Source organism: Trypanosoma brucei, assembly GCF_000002445.2.
Source record: "Trypanosoma brucei brucei TREU927 chromosome 11 chr11_scaffold01 genomic scaffold, whole genome shotgun sequence".
NCBI classification, from domain to species: domain Eukaryota; phylum Euglenozoa; class Kinetoplastea; order Trypanosomatida; family Trypanosomatidae; genus Trypanosoma; species Trypanosoma brucei.
In genome coordinates, this window is record NT_165288.1 from 3,068,677 (window position 1) to 3,087,909 (window position 19,233).

Below are 19,233 nucleotides of genomic sequence, written 5' to 3' on the forward strand. Positions count from 1 at the left end.
TTTCTCTCGAAACAACCGGATAGTTTATTTAAGCCTAAATACGCCCACATACGCACGTAGTAATAAATTACAGCTAAGTTGAGGTAAAACAAGAAAGGTACTGAGGGAAATACGGGAAGAGTCAGCTCACGTAAGATCCCATAGCTACTTTTTAAATTGAACGCAAACAACTCGCGCAAAATGCTCCGTCGTTTGGCCACTCATGGACTCCAAGCTACGTGCCTGACTTCGGAGAAGTTGGCGTACCGCTACTGCCTCAGCATTTGTGTCCCCACTATTGCCGAGTCCATCAGCAGTGGGAAGGTTGTGGGATGGACTAAGAAGGTTGGTGACGCTGTTGCCGAAGATGAGATTATTTGTCAAATTGAGTCGGACAAACTCAATGTGGATGTACGCGCCCCTGCCGCGGGTGTGATCACGAAGATAAACTTCGAAGAGGGCACTGTTGTCGATGTTGGCGCCGAGCTTTCAACCATGAAGGAAGGTGAGGCCCCCGCCGCCAAGGCCGAAACAGCCGACAAACCGAAGCAGAATGCACCGGCGGCGGCAGCACCTCCCAAAGCTTCCCCAACTGAAGCCGCGCCAAAGCCAGCGCCCGCGGCTGCTCCCGTCACCTCACGTGGGGCGGACCCGCGCGTACGTAGCGTTCGCATCTCCTCCATGCGGCAGCGCATTGCGGATCGGCTGAAGGCAAGCCAGAACACGTGTGCCATGCTCACGACATTCAACGAGATTGATATGACCCCTCTTATCGAGTTGCGCAATCGTTACAAGGATGATTTCTTCAAGAAGAACGGGGTGAAACTTGGATTCATGTCGCCATTCGTGAAGGCCTGTGCTATTGCACTTCAGGACGTTCCTATTGTCAACGCATCCTTCGGCACTGACTGCATCGAATACCACGACTACGTGGACATCAGTGTTGCCGTATCCACACCGAAAGGTCTTGTTGTGCCGGTCCTTCGTGACGTGCAGAACTCCAACTTTGCCCAAATTGAAAAGCAAATCGCAGACTTTGGTGAGCGCGCCCGCTCGAACAAGCTGACCATGGCGGAGATGACCGGTGGCACATTCACTATTAGCAACGGCGGCGTGTTTGGCTCGTGGATGGGGACACCTATCGTCAACCCACCACAGAGCGCTATTCTTGGTATGCACGCCACGAAGAAGAAGCCGTGGGTTGTGGGCAACTCCGTCGTCCCGCGTGACATAATGGCGGTTGCCCTCACGTACGATCACCGTCTCATCGACGGCAGTGACGCCGTAACATTTCTCGTTAAGGTGAAGAACCTCATTGAGGATCCCGCACGTATTGTGCTCGACCTCGCCTAAATTGACGCACTTTGTTTGGATAAGGTAAATAAGCAAAGGCATTTTCTTCTCCCCCCCCTATTGTTGTTGTTACTAATATGAATGGGGCGGTGGCGGTGGCGGGAGGAATTAAGGGGTATAAACTCAAGTGCGTGCACACGCCGGTGTGTCTGCAATGGAAGAGGAGAGAAAATAAATAAAATGAAATCAGAAGAATGATCACTGACACTCGTGAAGGTGATGTGTGTTTCAACATCGAGTGACCCAACGAACTATTTTATTTGTTGTTTTATTTTTCCCCGATACGATAGCGGTTTCTTATTTTAGTTTTACTTTACTTCAAATTCTTACTCTCTCTCTCTGTGGGTGTGTGTGTTTTTTACGAATGAGCGAATAGGGAGGAGGAGGAGGCGGGTGAAAGTTAGTGTAAGCAAGCAACAGCAAGAAAGAAATTTGGTTACACGGAGAACAACAGCACCAAAATAAAGACGTAACGATACTTTAAAAAAAAAAGAAAGGGAAGAAATTATTTAATTCCGATCGGGGGAAAAGAGGGAGGGAGGGAGGGGAGGGGGTGACAAGGTTAAGTAAGGGTGTAGCAGCACTTTATTTGTTGTGTATGTTTTAATATTCACATGAGCGCAAACGACGGGATATGTAGCAATTTTCTTTGAATAATAAAAAAAAAAGAGTGACCGCCATTTCCTCCTCCTCCTCCTGCCGCATCAATGAACGGATACGGGATGGGATATACGGTTTTTATTTATTTATTTTTTGGAGTACCTTTTTTTCTTTTTTCTTTGGTTTCTTTTTCCATCCTAAATATATATATATATATTTTTTGTATCGCTGGTGTTTCTTTCATCTGTTATCACTTCCCTCACCCACGACCCTCTGTTTCTTTTTTTTTGGTCCTTTCCGTGTCTGCAGCTGGGAACGAAAAGTAAAAAAACAAAACAAAAAGAAAGAAAGAAAGAGGAATGGATTGCGATGAACCGAAGGCTGCGGAGGAGTTGGGGCGGGTAGTGGAATGCGATTGGTAAAAGAAGATAATAAAATAAAAAAAAGAAAATATGAAACAAAACGAAGAAATGGAGAAAAATGCGGAATGATGACTGCGGGGGTGGGGGCGCGTGCGTTCGTATGAGTTTCGTAACAGAACGAACTGAAAAACTAAGCAGAAAAAAGGAGGAGTAAATCAAAATGAGGAAGAAAAAAAATAATAACGCAGGATGGGGGGGGGGTGCAATGGGAAGGGGAAGAGTTTGACGCTGTGGAAGAAGAGGATCTCTTTTTCTTATTTTACGCCTTTGTTTTTTTTTCTTTTTTATCTTTCCGATTTTGTTACCTATCTCTTTTCAGTTTTTATTTCAGTTCACGTTTGGTTTTCCCCTTTGTTTATTTTTTTATTTTTTTCGTCTCGTGCGTCAAGCTGTGGTGGATTACCCGTCTGCTCGTTTTTATCCATTTTCCTTCCTCTTTTGCGTTTTCAGTGTTTCTGTTTCTGTTTTTTTTGTTTTTTTTCTCTTCGTGTTTTCCTCCTATTCCTCAATTACACGTGTTATCACTTCTTTACATGAAATTATTTCGTTTTTCTTTTCTCATTTTTTAAAAATCTTATTTCGGTGTGTTATTGTTTCGTTCTCCCTCTGTTATTTTCCTGTACATAACACTTGAAAAGACAAGTCACAGCGTGAAGGGGAGCAAAGAGCGAATTCAAGGGGGAAACTGAAACTTAAAAAAAAAGACAAAGAAAAGAAAAGGGAGAGGTGGCGAAGGTTGGGTAATATAAGGCGTTCGTTCCCACCTTTGATGAGATAAGTTCACTTCCTCCTCAACATATTCCATTTTTCTGCGGATGCCAGTACATGACTCATTTCCTTTCTTTTTTACTTTAATTCCCACTTCTTGTGCCATATGTCATGATGTAACTTTGTTTCACCTGCGTGTCACCCTTTAAAATACATAAATAGGTTTACCCACATAAATAAGAGATACGCACCAAATGGGCGGACATAATGAAGAAGTGCGGATGCTCTCTAAGCAGGAGCTTCTCACGGAACACATTAAAGAACTGCAGAAGGACTACTCTATCAAACCACGTCTCGAGTACACAACCATCCGTGCAGTTAATGGACCGCTTGTGATTTTAGGGAACGTGCGGCTGCCGACATTTGCGGAGATTGTAAACATTGAGTTGGCTGACGGCACATTGCGGCGCGGGCAGGTGCTGGAAGTGGACGGTGATAAGGCTGTTGTGCAGGTGTTTGAGGGAACCTCCGGTATTGACGTAATGCGCTCAAAGTGTGAGTTCACAGGGAAGGTGATGGAATTGGGCGTGAGTGAAGATATGCTGGGACGTGTCTTCAATGGCTCCGGCATTCCAATCGACGATGGGCCGCCGGTGTTAGCCGAGCAGTATCGCGATATTCAAGGTATTCCCATTAACCCACGCGCCCGTGTGTACCCGGAGGAAATGATTCAAACCGGTATTTCCTCCATTGATGTTATGACTTCCATTTCGCGTGGGCAGAAAATTCCCCTCTTCTCCGGCGCTGGTCTTCCACACAATGAAATTGCGGCGCAGATCGTCCGCCAGGCCGGTTTGGTTCGCAGGGAAGGGAAACAGGAGGATTTTTGTATTGTGTTCGCGGCCATGGGTGTAAACCAGGAAACCGCTCGCTTCTTCCGCACCGAGTTCGAGGAGAACGGCTCTATGGAAAAAACCGTTCTGTTCATGAACTTGGCGAACGATCCCACCATTGAACGCATCGTCACGCCTCGCCTTGCTCTTACCACAGCGGAATATCTCGCGTATGACTGCGGGAAACACGTGCTAGTGATCCTCACTGACATGAGCTCGTATGCGGATGCCTTACGTGAGGTGTCTGCGGCGCGTGAGGAGGTCCCTGGCCGTCGTGGTTTCCCCGGTTACATGTACACAGATCTAGCATGCATTTATGAACGGGCCGGGCGTGTGCTGGGTCGTGCTGGATCCATTACACAAATACCAATTCTCACCATGCCGAATGATGATATTACACATCCCATTCCTGACCTCACGGGGTACATCACAGAAGGGCAAATATACGTGGACCGCCAGTTGCATAACCGTCAGTTGTATCCTCCCATTAACATTTTGCCATCACTCAGCCGGCTGATGAAGAATGCCATTGGTGAGGGAATGACACGAAAGGATCACAGCGGAGTCAGCAATCAAATGTACGCCGCGTATGCCGTGAGTCGCGACATTTTGGCCATGAAGGCTGTTGTTGGTGAGGAGACGCTCAGCAGCGAAGATCTGCTGCATCTGGAGTTTCTGGAGAAGTTCGAGAAGAAGTTCATTTGCCAAGGTTTTTATGAGTCACGCGATGTGTTTCAGAGCTTGGACCTCTGCTGGCAGTTGCTCCGCATTTTCCCGAAGGTGTTGCTCAACAAAATTGATGTGAAGACGAGAAATGAATTTTACGATCGTCAACCCGCCAACCGTTGATTTGCTTCTCCTCCTCCTCGTTTTCCTCCCCTCTCCGCCCGAAGCAAAAGAAAAAAGCGAGGGAATCATGCAAAGCAAGAAAATGGAAGTAGGAGAAAGAAGTGGGGGAAAAAATGATAGGAGGCTGATGAGAAGAAAGAGAGGTGTTTGGTTGAAACTGCAGGCGTTGGGCACTGCATACGAAAAGGGAAGCTGGGGACAGTGGAACAACAACAACAACAAAAATTATAGAAGAAGCAAAGGAAGGAAAGGAGAGGGAAATGCGTTAAGTTTGAGAACCAAACGGGTGAATGTGGAATCGGTGGGGGAAGAGGAGGAGGAGGAGGCGGTGGAGTTAAAGCAAGAAAAAACACAATTAAAAGGGGGAAGGAAACAGAAAACACATGAAAATTGCTTCATGTTGATTCATGCATACACGCAAGGAAAGAAAAGAAAGTCACGGAAGAAAGAGATGTACTCCGTGTGCATCTACGTTTGGGCGTCTGCGTTTACATGCTTGCAAGTGAAAGAAGACGTGAATTAAGGAACAAAAGGAAGAGGGGGAGAATGTGTAGCAACGCCGACATTGAACCATTTACAAGGCACACCAATTCTCTTTTTTTGCTACTATTACTGTTATTTGCTACTGCTTTTGTTATCTCGCGGGGTTTGCTACCTCGCTTGCGTGTCTCTAGTTTTTTTTTTCATTTCTGCTTTCCCCGCTACCACCACGACCACGACCAGCGCCAACTAGTTTCATCGAGACTGGCGTATGGGCAGTTCTGTCCCCACCGCCGTGAGACCAGTAAGTCCATTAATACATATGTCTCTGTGGATGCATATATGTGTCCGTGTATATCTGTCGGATTTTTGTAATTCATTTATGTTTCTCCGTATTTTTTTGTGGAAGGAGAGGGGAAGGAGGGTGAGGGGAGAGGGGCAGGGAGAAGCGTGAGAAAGGCTGATGGTGTGAGAAATGGTACGTGCCGCTTTTTCTTTTTTTTTTCTTTCCTCCTTCGTGACTGGTACGAGCTCCACTCACTGCGTCATGCAGCTCATTCGACACTCTTTCTCTTCTTTCTCTTTTTTTCTTCTTTCTCTTACACTTAACTATTGGCTTCATCGGATTAAATCTGTTAATGGAATGGACGTTGTTTTGCTCCGAAATGTGGAAACAAGTGGATGAAATTGAGTGCATTTCACCGAAAACACATTACGTAGTGAAAATAAGTTAACAACTAACAAACATAACGAAGTAAGGTACATAAAGCTACGGGAGCGCTGCTATCGCCCTTCAAAAGGTTTACTCAGGATATACATATATATATATTGCCCAGCTATATATTTCACCTGAACAATTTCAGCTGGGTCACGCAGGAGGGTAGACATGCAAAACCAGGCTCCAGTGGCGCATCCAGTGCTGTCGGCGTCTATTCTCTTTGATATTGTTGTCTTCGCCGGTGGGAAGGCGCCAGGACTAAATCCTCTTTGTGATAATGAGCCCAAACCCATGCTTTGTATCTGCAACCGCCCAATGATATGGTACTGCCTCTCACCATGGATAAAGGCCGGTTGTTCCACATTTTTTGTCTGCGTCAATGAGGATTATGCCGCACTGCAAAGTTACCTTTGCCGTGAGTTCCCCAAAGTAGCTTTTGTTTTTGTGTTAGTGCCTTTGACGCAAAACCAAACGCCAACGACAACATGTGATGTTGTGCGGGGTTATTTGAAGCACAAGGAATCATTGAAGAGTGATCGTCTGAGCAAGCCACGAGACGCATTATTGCTCAGTTGCGACACCTTTCTTCCGGGGGTTGACGTGGAACACTTTATTCATAACTTTTATGCCTCAGTTGCATCCGTTTCGGTTCTATTGTTTCGTCCGATTTCAAGCAGCAACGGCAACAGTTGCGGAACGCAGCTAGGTCCAACGGCAAGGGGCAACAGTGCTTCAACGCCAGCAGGCAGTGGAAAAGGCAACAAAGGCAGCCAAGGGAGTGGAGCATGCGCTGCTAAGCCTTACACCCACCACTTTACGTGTGTAGCCTATGAAGAGAAAAGCGGAGATCACGTCCGTAACGACAATAACAATAACGGCAGTGCATTGTGCCCCGTTGCTAGTGGGGTTACAGAAAACTCAAACAAGGGCTCCAATTGTGTGAGTCATCATCGACTTCATTTCATTTGCCCCCGCGAAGATGAACCTGAGCCTTGCATTAGTTTTGGTTTCGCGGCGCGAAGGCCCAACCTTACTTTTGCCGCTGACGTTGTGGACGTACACGCATACCTTGTGCGGAACTGGGTCCTTCATTACATGGCGGAGTCAACAGGGGAGGGAATGACTGTACAGCGGGATTGCATTCCTTTCCTCGCCCGCAGCCAACACAGTACGGTGAATGTGGATCAGGGGGTTCTTTTGAGGCCCGACAACAAGTTGAAATACACTATTCCCAATCACTGGTTATTTGATGAGAGTTCCCCTGTACCTCTCCTTAATGGACGACGAGGCCCTGTTTTACCGGTGGAGGCGGATAATCTTCTGGTTTGTTGCACGATTTACGAGGAGGATGCGGCGATGCCCATGCGTGCGTTCCGTGCGAAGACAAGAAAAGATTTTGTAGCCCTCAACCACGACATATTGTTGAGTAAGTGCGAAGTTCTTGGCTTAGCGGAGGGAACCGGTGATCTCCGTAGCACTAAACAACAACACCAAGCTGAACGGCATCACCACCAAAAACAGACGGCATCCAACCACAATTGTGAGACGGCAGTTGAGATGTTCCCTTCGTTACCGGCCAGCGCGTTGGCGCTCTGCAATTTGCTTCCCGACTCACCCATTACAGTCGTGGTGAAGAATGAATCCTCGAGGGTTCACATCAAGTGTAGTTTCTTACGCTCAGCACCGGCAGGCAGTGCCTTCATCACCAGCAGCATCGTTGGGAGCAATGTGATATTGGGATCAAACGTGCGTATCACAAATAGCATTATTCTAGATAATGCGGAAATAGGGGCAAACTCAACAATTACGGGTTCCGTCATTGGATCCTCTGCAATGTTGAACCCAGGGATTCGCGTGGTGAACTGCGTTGTGGGACCGCAGTGTCTTGTGGAGTCTGATAAGAAAGATTCAGTCATCCGTGTTTGAAGCTGCTATGTGTGAGGGAAATGTGAGAGAAAGGAGGGGGAAGTATATGCCCTTTCTACGAGTTTTCTTTCCTTTCGTTTATGGTGGGAAGTGATGACAGACGATTAGGCTTTTTGCACTCATCGTGGAAGTGGGCGAAAACAAATAAGACAAGGACACCAACAAAAAATAAAATAAAATGAATGCAGCACATTGGAAGAGCAGGGCAAAGCTCAGGTTGTTTTTAGTGATGGTCGAGTTTATATATATATACATATATATATGTTGGGCGGTGGCGTAAAAAGAAGTTTTCATCAAGGTGGTTCACAGCTATGATTTTGGAGGAACGGAAACAAATGAACAAAACGGTCCGCTTGTTTGTGCGTGTTTCTCCATTATTCACTTGCGGTGGCTCTTGTGTTGTCGTCTTCTATACTGAATCTTGGCGTGATGCTTTCCCTCCCTTTTTAAAAAAATTTTTTACGTATATGTTAATTTGCCTCCCTCCTCTTACCTGTGCTCTTAAGGTAAGGGGACATGCGATGGATAAGTGCGTATTCAAACTCATGGCCTCAGCGGCGAAGTAATCTGCACCTTCTCATCTGCTTGTTTTTTTCTTTCCTTTTTTTTTTGCGGCAAAACATTAAAAGACCGCAATAACGGCAACGACAGTACATACATCGAATGGATATAGAAAAATGACAGTCGCAAAGAAGTGTATGGTTGTTTTACAACACGGATCACACGGTACACACCTGGACTTGGCGTGTCTCTCGCAGTACCTAAAAGCGAAGGATCCCCGACTTATCGTGTGGGAGTCATATAAAAATGAAGGTATGCGCACAGATGATGGTGTGGTCCCTTGTGGAGAGCGACTTGCAGACAACTTAATTCGGGAAATCAAGGAATTATGCTCAACACCAACGCAATCCGGGGGCGATGGCGGTCGTGAGAAGGTTGTTGTGCAGATGAGTTTCGTCTGTCACTCGATGGGTGGACTCATCGTGCGTGAGGCGCTCCCACGGGTTTGGGACAAAGTTGAATCCCAAAAAGGGAAACTCGAAATAGAGTGGAACATGTTTTGTACTATTGCCACACCTCACGGAGGAGTTTGTCAGATGGCTTCAACCTTACGGTATTATTTGGGTCGGTTGATCTCTTTCTTCTACTCTACTTCGTACCATGACATGTTTCTCGGGTCAGATGTCCTTACGGATCGGTTATTATCACCAAAGCACTTGTCATGCCTCGCTGCCTTTAAGCGTCGCCTACTCGTTTCCAGCATAAACGACATCCTCGTGCCGTTGATGAGTAGCGGCTTTATGCTAACGCCTTCTCAACGCGGGTTACCAGGGGATATGCTGCGGGAGGAGCAAAAACAGCTCTGTGCCTTCAACGAAAGGGAAATGTACGACAAAATGCGGACAATCACGGAGATTCCAAAGGAGGAATGGCCTGCGAATAAGTTCCTAGCAGAGCGGCGCATTGCGAAAACTCTTGTACAGGCTGTGGGCAATTTTGATTCTGTTGTTGTGGATTTGCGCTCCCCGAGGTTGGAGGAACTGTATGAAGACAGAAAGCGTAGAACAACGGCCTGGTATGGTGCGAACAAAAGGTCCCATCAAGCGATGGTGTGCAAACCCCCATTCGACACAGTGGAGGAAGCCTTCGGTTTTGTCTCTCACATGGTCGGAGACGAAGTGCTGGCAACTTTCCAGGAGTAGAAGGGAAAGACGATGTTTCCCCTCCCCCCCGCACACACACACACACACACACACACACACTTTCACCCAACTATTTTTAGTGTTAATGAGTTCACCGTATTGGAAGGGTGCTGTGTTGACTTATCTGATGGTGTATTTACTGAACTAGGGGTATGGAGAAAAAAATACCTGTATATATATATATATATATATACAATGCGTATGCATGTGTGTAGTTTCACTTCACCTTTTTGGGTGCGAATTAAATGTATAGATGGGCAGCCGGTCCGGTGTGTTTGAAACCAAACTCGTGTGGTATGCACCTTGTGGTGGTATTGGCGGTAGCGGAGGATTTCACGCTGTAAAAAAGAAAAAAAATAACAACAAATGGCGGGTGGCTTTTGGCAGTCGTGTTTGGGCAGACGCAAAACCATGCAAATGCATGTACTGCCACTCCGCGGCCCCCGTCGATACTGATGCCTGCAGGGATGAGGTGAAAAGTTGTTGCCACGAGGGGAACTTCCTCGTATCATTTGATTGTTCTGCGCCTTTGCTTTGTCTTTCCTCCCTTTTTTTTCTTGCTTTGTTGGATGCGGTATATCGCCGACTCGTCCATTAGCCTGTGCTCCTTGATTGGCCCTATCCTGTTCGATTTTTTCCTTGTTTTCTGTGCCGAGGATGCCGAAGCGGGTTTTTTTTTACCACAACCTTTACTTTCAGTTCCTCCCCCCTTCTCATATTTGTTCTCAATCTCCTGCTGATGCGTTGTTAGCAATACTCTTACTGTTTCCACTATCGTTTCTTTTGTTTTTCATACGAACACACTTATCAACGCGTCCACTTTGGCAAATACGCGTGTATATTTATATTGTTCTTGCTTACGTGTGAATGCAATACTCGAAGAAAAGGGATGAATAGGTGCAATCCTATCTCTCTCATATCTGTGTTGCTTCTATGTTGCAACGCCTGCTTGGCGCAAACGAATTGGGTCAATTCCACTGAACTGCATTTTAAGCTCCCTCCAAAGGCTCTGCGTGTCACATCGCTTGCGGACTGGAATAACCAAAACCGAGTAGGTTTTATTGGAACATGGGAGGATCGCGCGTCCCTTGTGTGGTACTGCAGCAAAGAAGGTGGTGATGACCTTTATAGTGTTTGCTGGGAGTCAGCCGAGTTTAGTGAGCCAATTGTCAGCACCATTGTGGCAGATTTGAATCGGGATGGCGTGCTGGACATTCTTGTTCAGGGAGAAGGTGGGTCGTTGTTTTTTATTGATGGTAATAACCGTAGTTTGACACCGGCTGCTATTGAGACGGGCGGGCCACTTAACTATGATTCCACCATCCCTCAGATAAGCATTGTAAATGTGGATGGCACATGCGGTCTGTCCGATATTGCATTTGTGGACACAAATGGTTCGCTCATTGTCCTGTCGGCTACAACGGAGACGTCTAAAGATGGGATGTGCAGAGGAGAGGGTCTACCTACATTCGAACCGGAAGAGTTTGTGACGGGGGAAAAGGGGGTACGGGAGGTAGTTCCACTTAGCATTATCTCAGATGACATCGACGGAGACTGCGTCGCTGACTTGCTTTACATGGTTCACACCATCTCGACAAATATAGTTGAGGTCTATGCTTTCTTCCCGCGAACCGCTAGACATGAACTTCTGCTGACTTTATCAGATGCAAATCGGTATGGGTTTCCAAGTACTGCGGACATCAATGGCGATGGGGCCCCCGATTTGATATTTCCCCTATGCCGTACGGAAGGTGAATTAAAGGTCTTTGGGAACTGTTCTGCCTTTAATGGTGTTGCGGTATTTCAAAACAACCTGCAGGGATCGACTTCTTGCAGAGGCAGCTCTTGTTGTACCGGGCATCCCTACGGCTTTCTAAAGGATCCCTCATCTATATTCTTGCTTCAAGACAACGCTAATTGTGGTATCGACGTAAGTGCGGACTTTCCATTGTTTATACCTAACTCAAGAGAATCACCGTTGATCCTTCGGGCCGGTGATTGCGACCGAGATGGTTATGTGGACCTCCTGGTTCCCAGTACGCGCGGCCCGCTGTTGATTCAGAGTGCCGCGAACCCTAATGGGACGTTTCTTGGGTGTACTCCGGTGGACGATGCACTCACAGACCATTCAAAAAAACAGTCGTTACCATTTGGATCAGCAACGGCGTTCTTTGCCACGATCTCCGGTAAAGGTCAGCTCGATATTGTTTTAACCTATCACGGTAGTGAGGTTGTTCCACTGACCTTGTATGTTTCCCACACGCCATCACTGGAGCAAAACTACTTCCTTACTGGAAGTGCACTCAACGGAGTAGGAACTGGTGACCCATGGGGACTGTATCAACCCTCTGCGGTTCATCGCTTTGGATGGAATGATATTACCATGAAGAAGCGTTGGGCTTACGGGTCGCAGATGTCTCGAAGCCAAGGTCATGCGCTTCAGTCACCACAGTTGTTTTTCGGCTTAGGTCGCACCTTTTCATACGTCCAGGAATACACGGTCGGCATTCTTTTTCGTAAGGACGCTCTATATCACCGCTGGTCAGCCAATCTCGTGCCAAATTCTCACGTGTTTACATGGATGCAACCACTGGCTTCTGCGGACCGGTGGCGCTTGCAGCTTTACTTAGCCTTCGCTACCTACAAGGAACTGCTATTAATCGTGCTGGGAACCGTCCTCGTGTCTGTCGGGTTGCTTATTGCGTTATTAAGGTGGAGGGAATTACGGCAAGATCAGCGGGAGCTGAAGCTGAGGTAGCGAATTACGGGAGCATCATTCAGCTGTGGGGGCTGGTGTGAGGTATCGAAAGTTTTTAGTGAAAGCGCTGTGTGTCATTTGCTAAAAGAAAATACTTTAGTCAAAAAAAATATATACAATTCGTTATCGCGTTCGCGACGGTGGTGTGCTATGTCTCAAACGGAGAAGGAACACGCCTCAACGGGCTTTCACTCCTTCATACTACCTGTCTTCCTTCCATGCACTGCTACATGAACATGTTGATGTGTTTGGGTTCGTCTATATCTTCTTTGAACGACTTTTAACAATAAAATAAAAAGTTTCCCCAAGAAGGATTGAGAAGGAAAGACCTCCTGCTTAGTAGCAGCACAAAGCAAAAGGAAGTAGACAAATGGGTCACCTCCACCAATGGCGCTCCCGCCAAAAGATTGGCATGGGCAAAGGATCCCGCCACTGCGTCATTTGCTCCAACCAAAAGGCTCTCATCCGCAAGTATGAACTGAACGTCTGTCGTCAGTGCTTCCGTGAGAATGCCGAGAACATTGGTTTCGTCAAGCTGCGTTAAGATCGCTGACACGTCATCGAATGATGAGCGAAATGGAGGGACTGACGACTCCCGTGATTGGCTGTATGGAAGGCCCTTCTCTTTTTGTCTTTTCTTTCACTGATAGGGGTACGCAACTTACGTGCTTTTTTTCCTCTTTTTTCCTTTACCTCGTGAAGATGCGAGGGTAACTGTCCTTTCCACCACCCCACTTATTTCTCCCTTGGCTTATCAACTGCATTCAGGGAATTTGTCGTACAACTAGTCGGGAATATTGCCTCCCTTCCCTTCCCTTCCCTTCCTTTTCTTTCTTTTTCTTTTCAAACCAGGGGGGTAGATTCGTGCAGTCCACTACAGGGTTTTCAGAACCGCCTGCAAGTGGAGGCACAGACATAACCTCTGGTACCAGTGGCGAAAAAGGCGGTGGCATCTGAAAGAAGAGGTGGAGGCCGCTACGTTGAGGGCGCAGGGTTACACTAATGAAGTTTTCACGCGTTGCCATACCAGGGGTGAAGCATGTTATAACACTGTGTAGTGCGAAGGGGGGAGTGGGAAAGTCCACTTGTTCCGTTAATGTTGCACTTGCTTTGAAAAATATCGGGTTTAATGTTGGTGTAGTGGATGCAGACATCACGGGACCGTCCATTCCTACGATGATGGGCGTGGACTCGTCCCAAGTGGAAACTTACCGCGTGGCGGGGAGTGACCGATTTGCACCACCTACCAATTTTGGGGTGAAGGTTATGAGCATGGGTCTTATCGTTCCTCATGATGAAGCTATAGCTGTGCGAGGACCAATGGTGAATAAGTATATCCGGGCCTTACTGTTTCAAACAGACTGGGATGAGTTGGACTACCTGGTGATTGATATGCCCCCGGGAACGAACGATGTCCACCTCACAATTACACAAGAGGTGGTTTTGAGGGGTGCCGTTATCATTTCTACACCACAGAAGATTGCCCTAGTAGACGTCAGGCGTGGCATAGATATGTTTGCAGCAGTAAACACGCCTATAATTGGGATTGTGGAAAACATGAGTTACTTTAAGTGTACCCAATGCGAGACAAAGCATTATCTTTTCGGTACTGGTGGAGTCAAGGCGACGGCGGAGGAGCTTGGGGTTCCATACCTCGGTGAGGTGCCTTTCCAACAACGCATTATGTCAGACACAGACGAAGGATACCCGCCGGCACTAAGGGGGGACCGCTCTCTAGATGCTGCCCTCCCATTTTATGAGCTTGCCGAGCGTATTGACACTGCAGTAAATGCTCTGGTAGCTGGTAACGACGGGCGCAAGCAAACGGTAGAAACACCTACCATAACGTTTCAGTAAAAACGATAATCCGAAAAGGTGAGTCGTTCACACAAGCCGTAACGCAGTCTTTTCCCTACGACGGCAACTTACTTTGTTATTATACCATTTTTCAATAAAATAAATCATTACCGATCCCTCTCTGCGTTTAAGCGCAACCCCACTCTTTCGAAATGCCCTTTGCACCGATCACTAAAAGCTCCACACGCGCATACATACATATTTTTTCTTCTTTCTCCTTCCCATTCCCTCCAATGTGTATTGCTGTAAGACTATTAACTACATCAAGGGCACAAACATTTAAAAGAGTTGATAAACACAAAGTTCATACAAAAGGAATTAAACTGATCAGCTGAATTCTAAACCCCGGCATTATATCGATGATGCGTCCACTCTCACTTGTGTGGTGGGCTATCTTCGTACTCCTCGCTGCTACAGGCGCAAATTGCTCGTACGTGCTGGAGCTTGTCCAGGTGGTTCATCGTGGTGGAATCACCCCGCCGCCCGTCGGAACACCCGATCGCGAAAAACTATGCAGCCCCGACAGCGGGAGCAGTTGTGCCGCCATCGCAAATCATGGCGTGCAACAGCTTATCGACATGGGTGCCTACATTGAGAAACTTTACAAAAATGATGATGAAACAGAAGGGGCCAAAGCATGGTTGGGCTCCACATATGATTCGGCCGCTGTGTACACTCATTCCTTTGCTGATCCCGCACTGGTGCAGGCTGCAACAGCTTTACTGAAGGGTATATACGCCGAGGAGCAGGGTAATATCACACCTGCAGTGATTTCAGCACCTCCCGCGGATGATACGCTACTCAATGTTAATGCTCTCCCTTCGTTTGTCCTCGGGAACGAGGCAAAAGCGCAGCATTTCAATAAGACAATGGAAGAAGCTGTAGACGAGCAGTTCCCCGACAGCAGTGTTATTGGTACGATGGGGAGGGAGGTTGGGTTAAGCGAAGCGTGTTCGTCAGCCGACAACCGTGTTTGGTGCTGCCACCGTCTGCAGCAACTCGCAACGATGTACTCTGCAATGAAGGATGGTGGTAGTGGTGCGCCAACGGTGATGGAAAATGTGGGACGACTGGATGCTGTTGCAACTGTTCGCTCCCATACGCTTTACGGTTACTCTACTGAGGATGAACTGGCGAAAGCCCGTGGGAGCCTTGGACAACCATTGGCACAGGAACTTCTTTTGGGAATGCGTCGCAAGATGTTGCAAAAGGATGATGTCAATTACAACACTCACAAAGTAATGCAGTATGTTCACAACACTCCAATCCGTACTACTGTTGGGTACCAACCAACGGACCTAGTGCCAGTTGCTGAAACCTTTCTTATTGACCTTCTCCGTGACGACACTACGGAAGTGTACTTTGTACGCCTACGCCACGCTGTTGTGAAAACGGAGCCCGCTGCCATGCCGTCAGCCGCTGACTTCCCGTTTCGATGTGTCAATGCTGCGGGGGATTCGAGTGGGGTAAAGTCAAAGGATGGCTTCATTTGCCCCTTCGATGACTTTGTGCGCTTCGTGGACAGCAGCAAGGGTACAGGTGCTGGCGGTGCCATTTGTCATTTAGACACCAGTACGGCAGATAATTTACAGTGTAGTGTAGTGGGTCCGCCCACATCACCACAGTGTGAGCGTTACCGGAGGCTGTGTCCACGCCTGGCATGCCCGGATGGCCACATTTACGACGTGGTGAGTGGTATGTGCACATCTCTTTATGCGGATGAAGCGATTCTCACAGGTGGCGTTGTTGCGTCCCTCTGTATCGCTCTCTTATTCTCGGGGGTGATGCTCGGCATTATCATGGTTGAAATGTACCCGGTGATGTTTAAACAAAAGATGGCTGTCTAAATTTTTTACAGGTCGCTATGCACTGCGGTGGCCAGTATGCCGTGTTTGTATTTTTTTCCTTTTTTTTTCTCTGACATCATTGTTAAATATTCAATGTTTTGCCGAGATATGATGGCATGAATATTTATCAGTGATGTGCAGTTGTACAGGGGTCATAGGCACGGGGGGGTGGGGGAGAAGGACGGACATTGTCGTGAGTTGTGGATGGTGGAAGCGTTAAAAAGCGCCCTCCTCACGATAAACACGTAAATTGTTATTTATTTATTTAAATATCAGGTATTATATAATCGTTTATTTATTATTATTATTTTTTTGTGTTCGTGCGTTTGGTTTTTGAGGTTGTCGGCCCCTCAAACAGTAGTAGACTAGACCACGGAAGGGGAAGGGGTCTAAAAGAAATCCACTTAAATTTAGGAACTCTGTGGCAGTGCGTTTTATTTTTCATTTGTATGTAATTCTTTGTTTTTTAAATTTTTGTTACCTTCAAAGCTCAGGCTCTGCACACGTTGGAGTGTGTGTTGTACTGTTTACTTTGCACATTGTGTTAAGGTTACGATAACAGAGGTAACAAGTGAAGCGGAGGATGAAATAGAGAATTAAATGAAGAATGACGGGGAGAGGAAGGGAGGAACGAATTCGAATATATATATATATATATATATATTGATATAGTGGCTGGCCATCCTATTTTGTCCGTAGCATGTTTTTTTCTTATCGTATTTGTTATTCATATTATTTGTTTTATCAGGAGGAAAGAAGTATTAAGGGGGAAATGAAAGATTTATTTCTTGGGGGCGAGGGGATCTTTTGTTCGCGGATCGGGGGGGGGGGGGGTAGACGACCAGCTGTTTTTTAAACATTTTTATCAGGTTGTTGTTGAGGAGGAACAAGGAAAGTATTTAACAGGCGTTGTGATGTTTGAAGCACGTGTATCCAACGGTTCAAGCACAACTAAAGCCAAAAGCTCGTACAATCAAGTACGCAGTGGAGGGAAAACTGTTTCCTCTCTCTGTTCTATTAAGAATACTTAACAATAAGAAATAAGCGAACCATGTGATGAATGTTACACTGCGGGACTTTTAAACTATGACCTCCACAATAGTGGCTGCGCTAATGCCCCTCACTGCCCCACTGAACCGCAGCAACGTTACATGACACCTTCCATTGTCGCGGTCATGTGGTTCGTGGACACTGTTTGGTATTTCTTATTACTATCATTTTGTGTTCTTTACTTTTTTGTGTGCGTGCTATTGTGTTTGCTTTTCGTACTTTTACTGTAAGCACCGGATGCACACGCGAGTTTTCCCTGTGGTGCAATTCCTTTTCCTCTGCTTCTTATCATCCTCGACGAGGCCACGCACTAACACACCTCAACCCACATTTTTTATTTTTTTTTTACGACAACTTCTACCTCCACCACATTCTCGCGCGCTGAGTGTGTGTATGGCTACCATGGAAAGGACAGAAGAAGGGAAACTTCTTTTTTTTTTTTTGTACTCTGCAGGTAGCTTTACAGCGGCTGCTCCTCTCACACCTCCTTTAGTTCATCTAGTTGTCCATCAGCCCTCTGCACATACGCGGGGGTGCTAGCGGTGGCAAACAGTGAAGGCGAGTGCGACGGCTGCTCTAACCAAGAGGAAACTCGTTCAATCTTTTGTTTGCTCTCTCTCTCTCTACTGATGGATTTTGGCACGGATGTAGCAGCATTGCCAGCGCGCCGCACAAAACTTGTATTCCTCTACAGCAGCGATGACGAAGACGATGATAAGGGAACTGTGGCATCCACAGCAATGGGGACGCCTATGATGGGGGAAGTTTGTGGGGTTCTCCATAATGGTAACGGGTGCAGTGGTTCAATTGCCGTTGAGGTGGAGGAAGAGGCATGCCTGAGGCCACCAGCGGAGGATCTCATGGTCATGCGTCAGGAAGCGGATGCGTTGAAGCAAAAGGAAGAAAAGGAGGACCCCGATTTCGTGGAGGATGTTGAGGGGGTTGCGGAGGTGCCGACGCGCCCCCGTGTGAAAGTTGTCGATGCACCAGCCTTGTGGGAAACTGCGGCAGGGCTGCGGAATTATTTGCGTGCGGAGGAGGTTGGGACCCTCTCGAATTCACACAAACGTTTCCGCGAGGAGGAAAAAGACGAATTGAATGCGTGCGCTACCGGGGTGGAAAGGAGGCCTCGGCCACTGTTTGATGATGATGGACTTGTCCGAGCCGTGGCGGTAGATGGTTACACGCTCACAGTTGACGAAACTGAATTGCAACAAGTGTGTGGTTCTGAAGGGACGCGTGAGCGTTGTGCCGAAGACAGGGAACTCCATGATTATCTTGACTGTGATGAGCGCTGTGAGCTGGGCGGTGAAGATGCGGATGAGGGGCGGGAAGAAGAGGAAGGTGAATACGGTGATGATGAGGAAGATGAAGATGACGAGGAGGAGGATGAGGAGCTAGACGCCGCGCTGGTTGTTGCCGTTGTCGAGCAGTTGGTTCGCTGCTGCGAAAGCGATGAACTTGACGAAGCCCTGCGTGGTGACGGAGATCAGTTCCTGGAGCGTGCGCGTCCACTGCTCCATCAAGTAAACTCCGGTGAAATGGAACCCTTGGCGTTTGGCGAGGAGGTAAGGAAGGACATACTGAAGTTGCAGCGTGCATTTAGGCGTGTGAGCCGCCCTCGGGACGAGCCAGTTGTTATTGATGGAGTTGTGATGGACATCTGAAACCGAAGCAAGCCATTCCGAGCTGGACGACCCCTGTGGAGACAAAGGAGGAAAATAAGAACCGTGTAAAGGCTTGGGCATGCGATTTAAGAATCACGTTGTTGGTGCTTGTGCCGCAAAGAACTGATTCCTCTACTGAACAGCATCTACTACACAATGCAGTGCACTGCACCTGTTAGTCCCTACACCCTTGTTAGTTTCTTTTCCATTTTTTTTTCCGCTCTTCTAGCTGTGTCCTCATTTCGGTTGTCAGCACCCTAGCTTTTCACACCGTAAGACCGGTGACCAGCAATACACGTATCTTTCTACCCAACAAGTCGGACAGAGGTGGCGAGGAGGGAAAGCCATTGCTCTTTTGGGTACTCGAGAACATAAAGTTAACAGAAGGAAGCTGCCGACCACAACGATAAGGGAGTGTAAATG

At 47.3% G+C, this 19,233-nt stretch overlaps 8 protein-coding genes across 8 annotated transcripts, besides 13 other annotated features; all 8 read left to right on the plus strand.

Annotated features, from left to right (window-relative positions):
* Window positions 1-180: 180 nt before the first annotated feature.
* On the plus strand, window positions 181-1,332 carry Tb11.01.3550 (2-oxoglutarate dehydrogenase E2 component dihydrolipoamide succinyltransferase; the record flags this gene model as incomplete). Its single annotated transcript, XM_824138.1, has 1 exon — window positions 181-1,332. The coding sequence occupies one exon, from the start codon at window positions 181-183 to the stop codon at window positions 1,330-1,332; it is 1,152 nt and encodes a 383-aa protein (XP_829231.1).
* Window positions 1,333-2,130: 798 nt separating this feature from the next.
* Window positions 2,131-2,154: a sequence feature (AT_rich).
* Window positions 2,155-2,251: 97 nt separating this feature from the next.
* Window positions 2,252-2,288: a sequence feature (GA-rich).
* Window positions 2,289-2,352: 64 nt separating this feature from the next.
* Window positions 2,353-2,413: a sequence feature (A-rich).
* Window positions 2,414-2,600: 187 nt separating this feature from the next.
* Window positions 2,601-2,725: a sequence feature (T-rich).
* A 591-nt stretch (window positions 2,726-3,316) lies between these two features.
* On the plus strand, window positions 3,317-4,804 carry Tb11.01.3560 (vacuolar ATP synthase subunit B, putative; the record flags this gene model as incomplete). Its single annotated transcript, XM_824139.1, has 1 exon — window positions 3,317-4,804. The coding sequence occupies one exon, from the start codon at window positions 3,317-3,319 to the stop codon at window positions 4,802-4,804; it is 1,488 nt and encodes a 495-aa protein (XP_829232.1).
* Window positions 4,805-5,104: 300 nt separating this feature from the next.
* Window positions 5,105-5,138: a microsatellite.
* Window positions 5,139-5,689: 551 nt separating this feature from the next.
* Window positions 5,690-5,733: a sequence feature (GA-rich).
* A 437-nt stretch (window positions 5,734-6,170) lies between these two features.
* Tb11.01.3570 (hypothetical protein, conserved) lies at window positions 6,171-7,928 on the plus strand (the record flags this gene model as incomplete). Its single annotated transcript, XM_824140.1, has 1 exon — window positions 6,171-7,928. One exon carries the CDS (start codon window positions 6,171-6,173, stop codon window positions 7,926-7,928), a length of 1,758 nt encoding a protein of 585 aa, XP_829233.1.
* A 240-nt stretch (window positions 7,929-8,168) lies between these two features.
* Window positions 8,169-8,191: a microsatellite.
* A 414-nt stretch (window positions 8,192-8,605) lies between these two features.
* Window positions 8,606-9,631, plus strand: Tb11.01.3580 (hypothetical protein, conserved; the record flags this gene model as incomplete). Its single annotated transcript, XM_824141.1, has 1 exon — window positions 8,606-9,631. One exon carries the CDS (start codon window positions 8,606-8,608, stop codon window positions 9,629-9,631), a length of 1,026 nt encoding a protein of 341 aa, XP_829234.1.
* A 31-nt stretch (window positions 9,632-9,662) lies between these two features.
* Window positions 9,663-9,691: a microsatellite.
* Window positions 9,692-9,802: 111 nt separating this feature from the next.
* Window positions 9,803-9,824: a microsatellite.
* Window positions 9,825-10,520: 696 nt separating this feature from the next.
* Tb11.01.3590 (uncharacterized protein) lies at window positions 10,521-12,389 on the plus strand (the record flags this gene model as incomplete). The annotated part of the gene is made up of 1 exon (XM_824142.1): window positions 10,521-12,389. One exon carries the CDS (start codon window positions 10,521-10,523, stop codon window positions 12,387-12,389), a length of 1,869 nt encoding a protein of 622 aa, XP_829235.1.
* Window positions 12,390-13,191: 802 nt separating this feature from the next.
* Window positions 13,192-13,223: a microsatellite.
* A 168-nt stretch (window positions 13,224-13,391) lies between these two features.
* Tb11.01.3600 (uncharacterized protein) lies at window positions 13,392-14,246 on the plus strand (the record flags this gene model as incomplete). Its single annotated transcript, XM_824143.1, has 1 exon — window positions 13,392-14,246. The coding sequence occupies one exon, from the start codon at window positions 13,392-13,394 to the stop codon at window positions 14,244-14,246; it is 855 nt and encodes a 284-aa protein (XP_829236.1).
* A 359-nt stretch (window positions 14,247-14,605) lies between these two features.
* On the plus strand, window positions 14,606-16,093 carry Tb11.01.3610 (membrane-bound acid phosphatase, putative; the record flags this gene model as incomplete). Its single annotated transcript, XM_824144.1, has 1 exon — window positions 14,606-16,093. One exon carries the CDS (start codon window positions 14,606-14,608, stop codon window positions 16,091-16,093), a length of 1,488 nt encoding a protein of 495 aa, XP_829237.1.
* A 253-nt stretch (window positions 16,094-16,346) lies between these two features.
* Window positions 16,347-16,407: a sequence feature (AT_rich).
* A 326-nt stretch (window positions 16,408-16,733) lies between these two features.
* Window positions 16,734-16,757: a microsatellite.
* A 1,015-nt stretch (window positions 16,758-17,772) lies between these two features.
* Tb11.01.3620 (hypothetical protein, conserved) lies at window positions 17,773-18,810 on the plus strand (the record flags this gene model as incomplete). The annotated part of the gene is made up of 1 exon (XM_824145.1): window positions 17,773-18,810. The coding sequence occupies one exon, from the start codon at window positions 17,773-17,775 to the stop codon at window positions 18,808-18,810; it is 1,038 nt and encodes a 345-aa protein (XP_829238.1).
* Window positions 18,454-18,540: a sequence feature (GA-rich).
* Window positions 18,811-19,233: the final 423 nt, after the last annotated feature.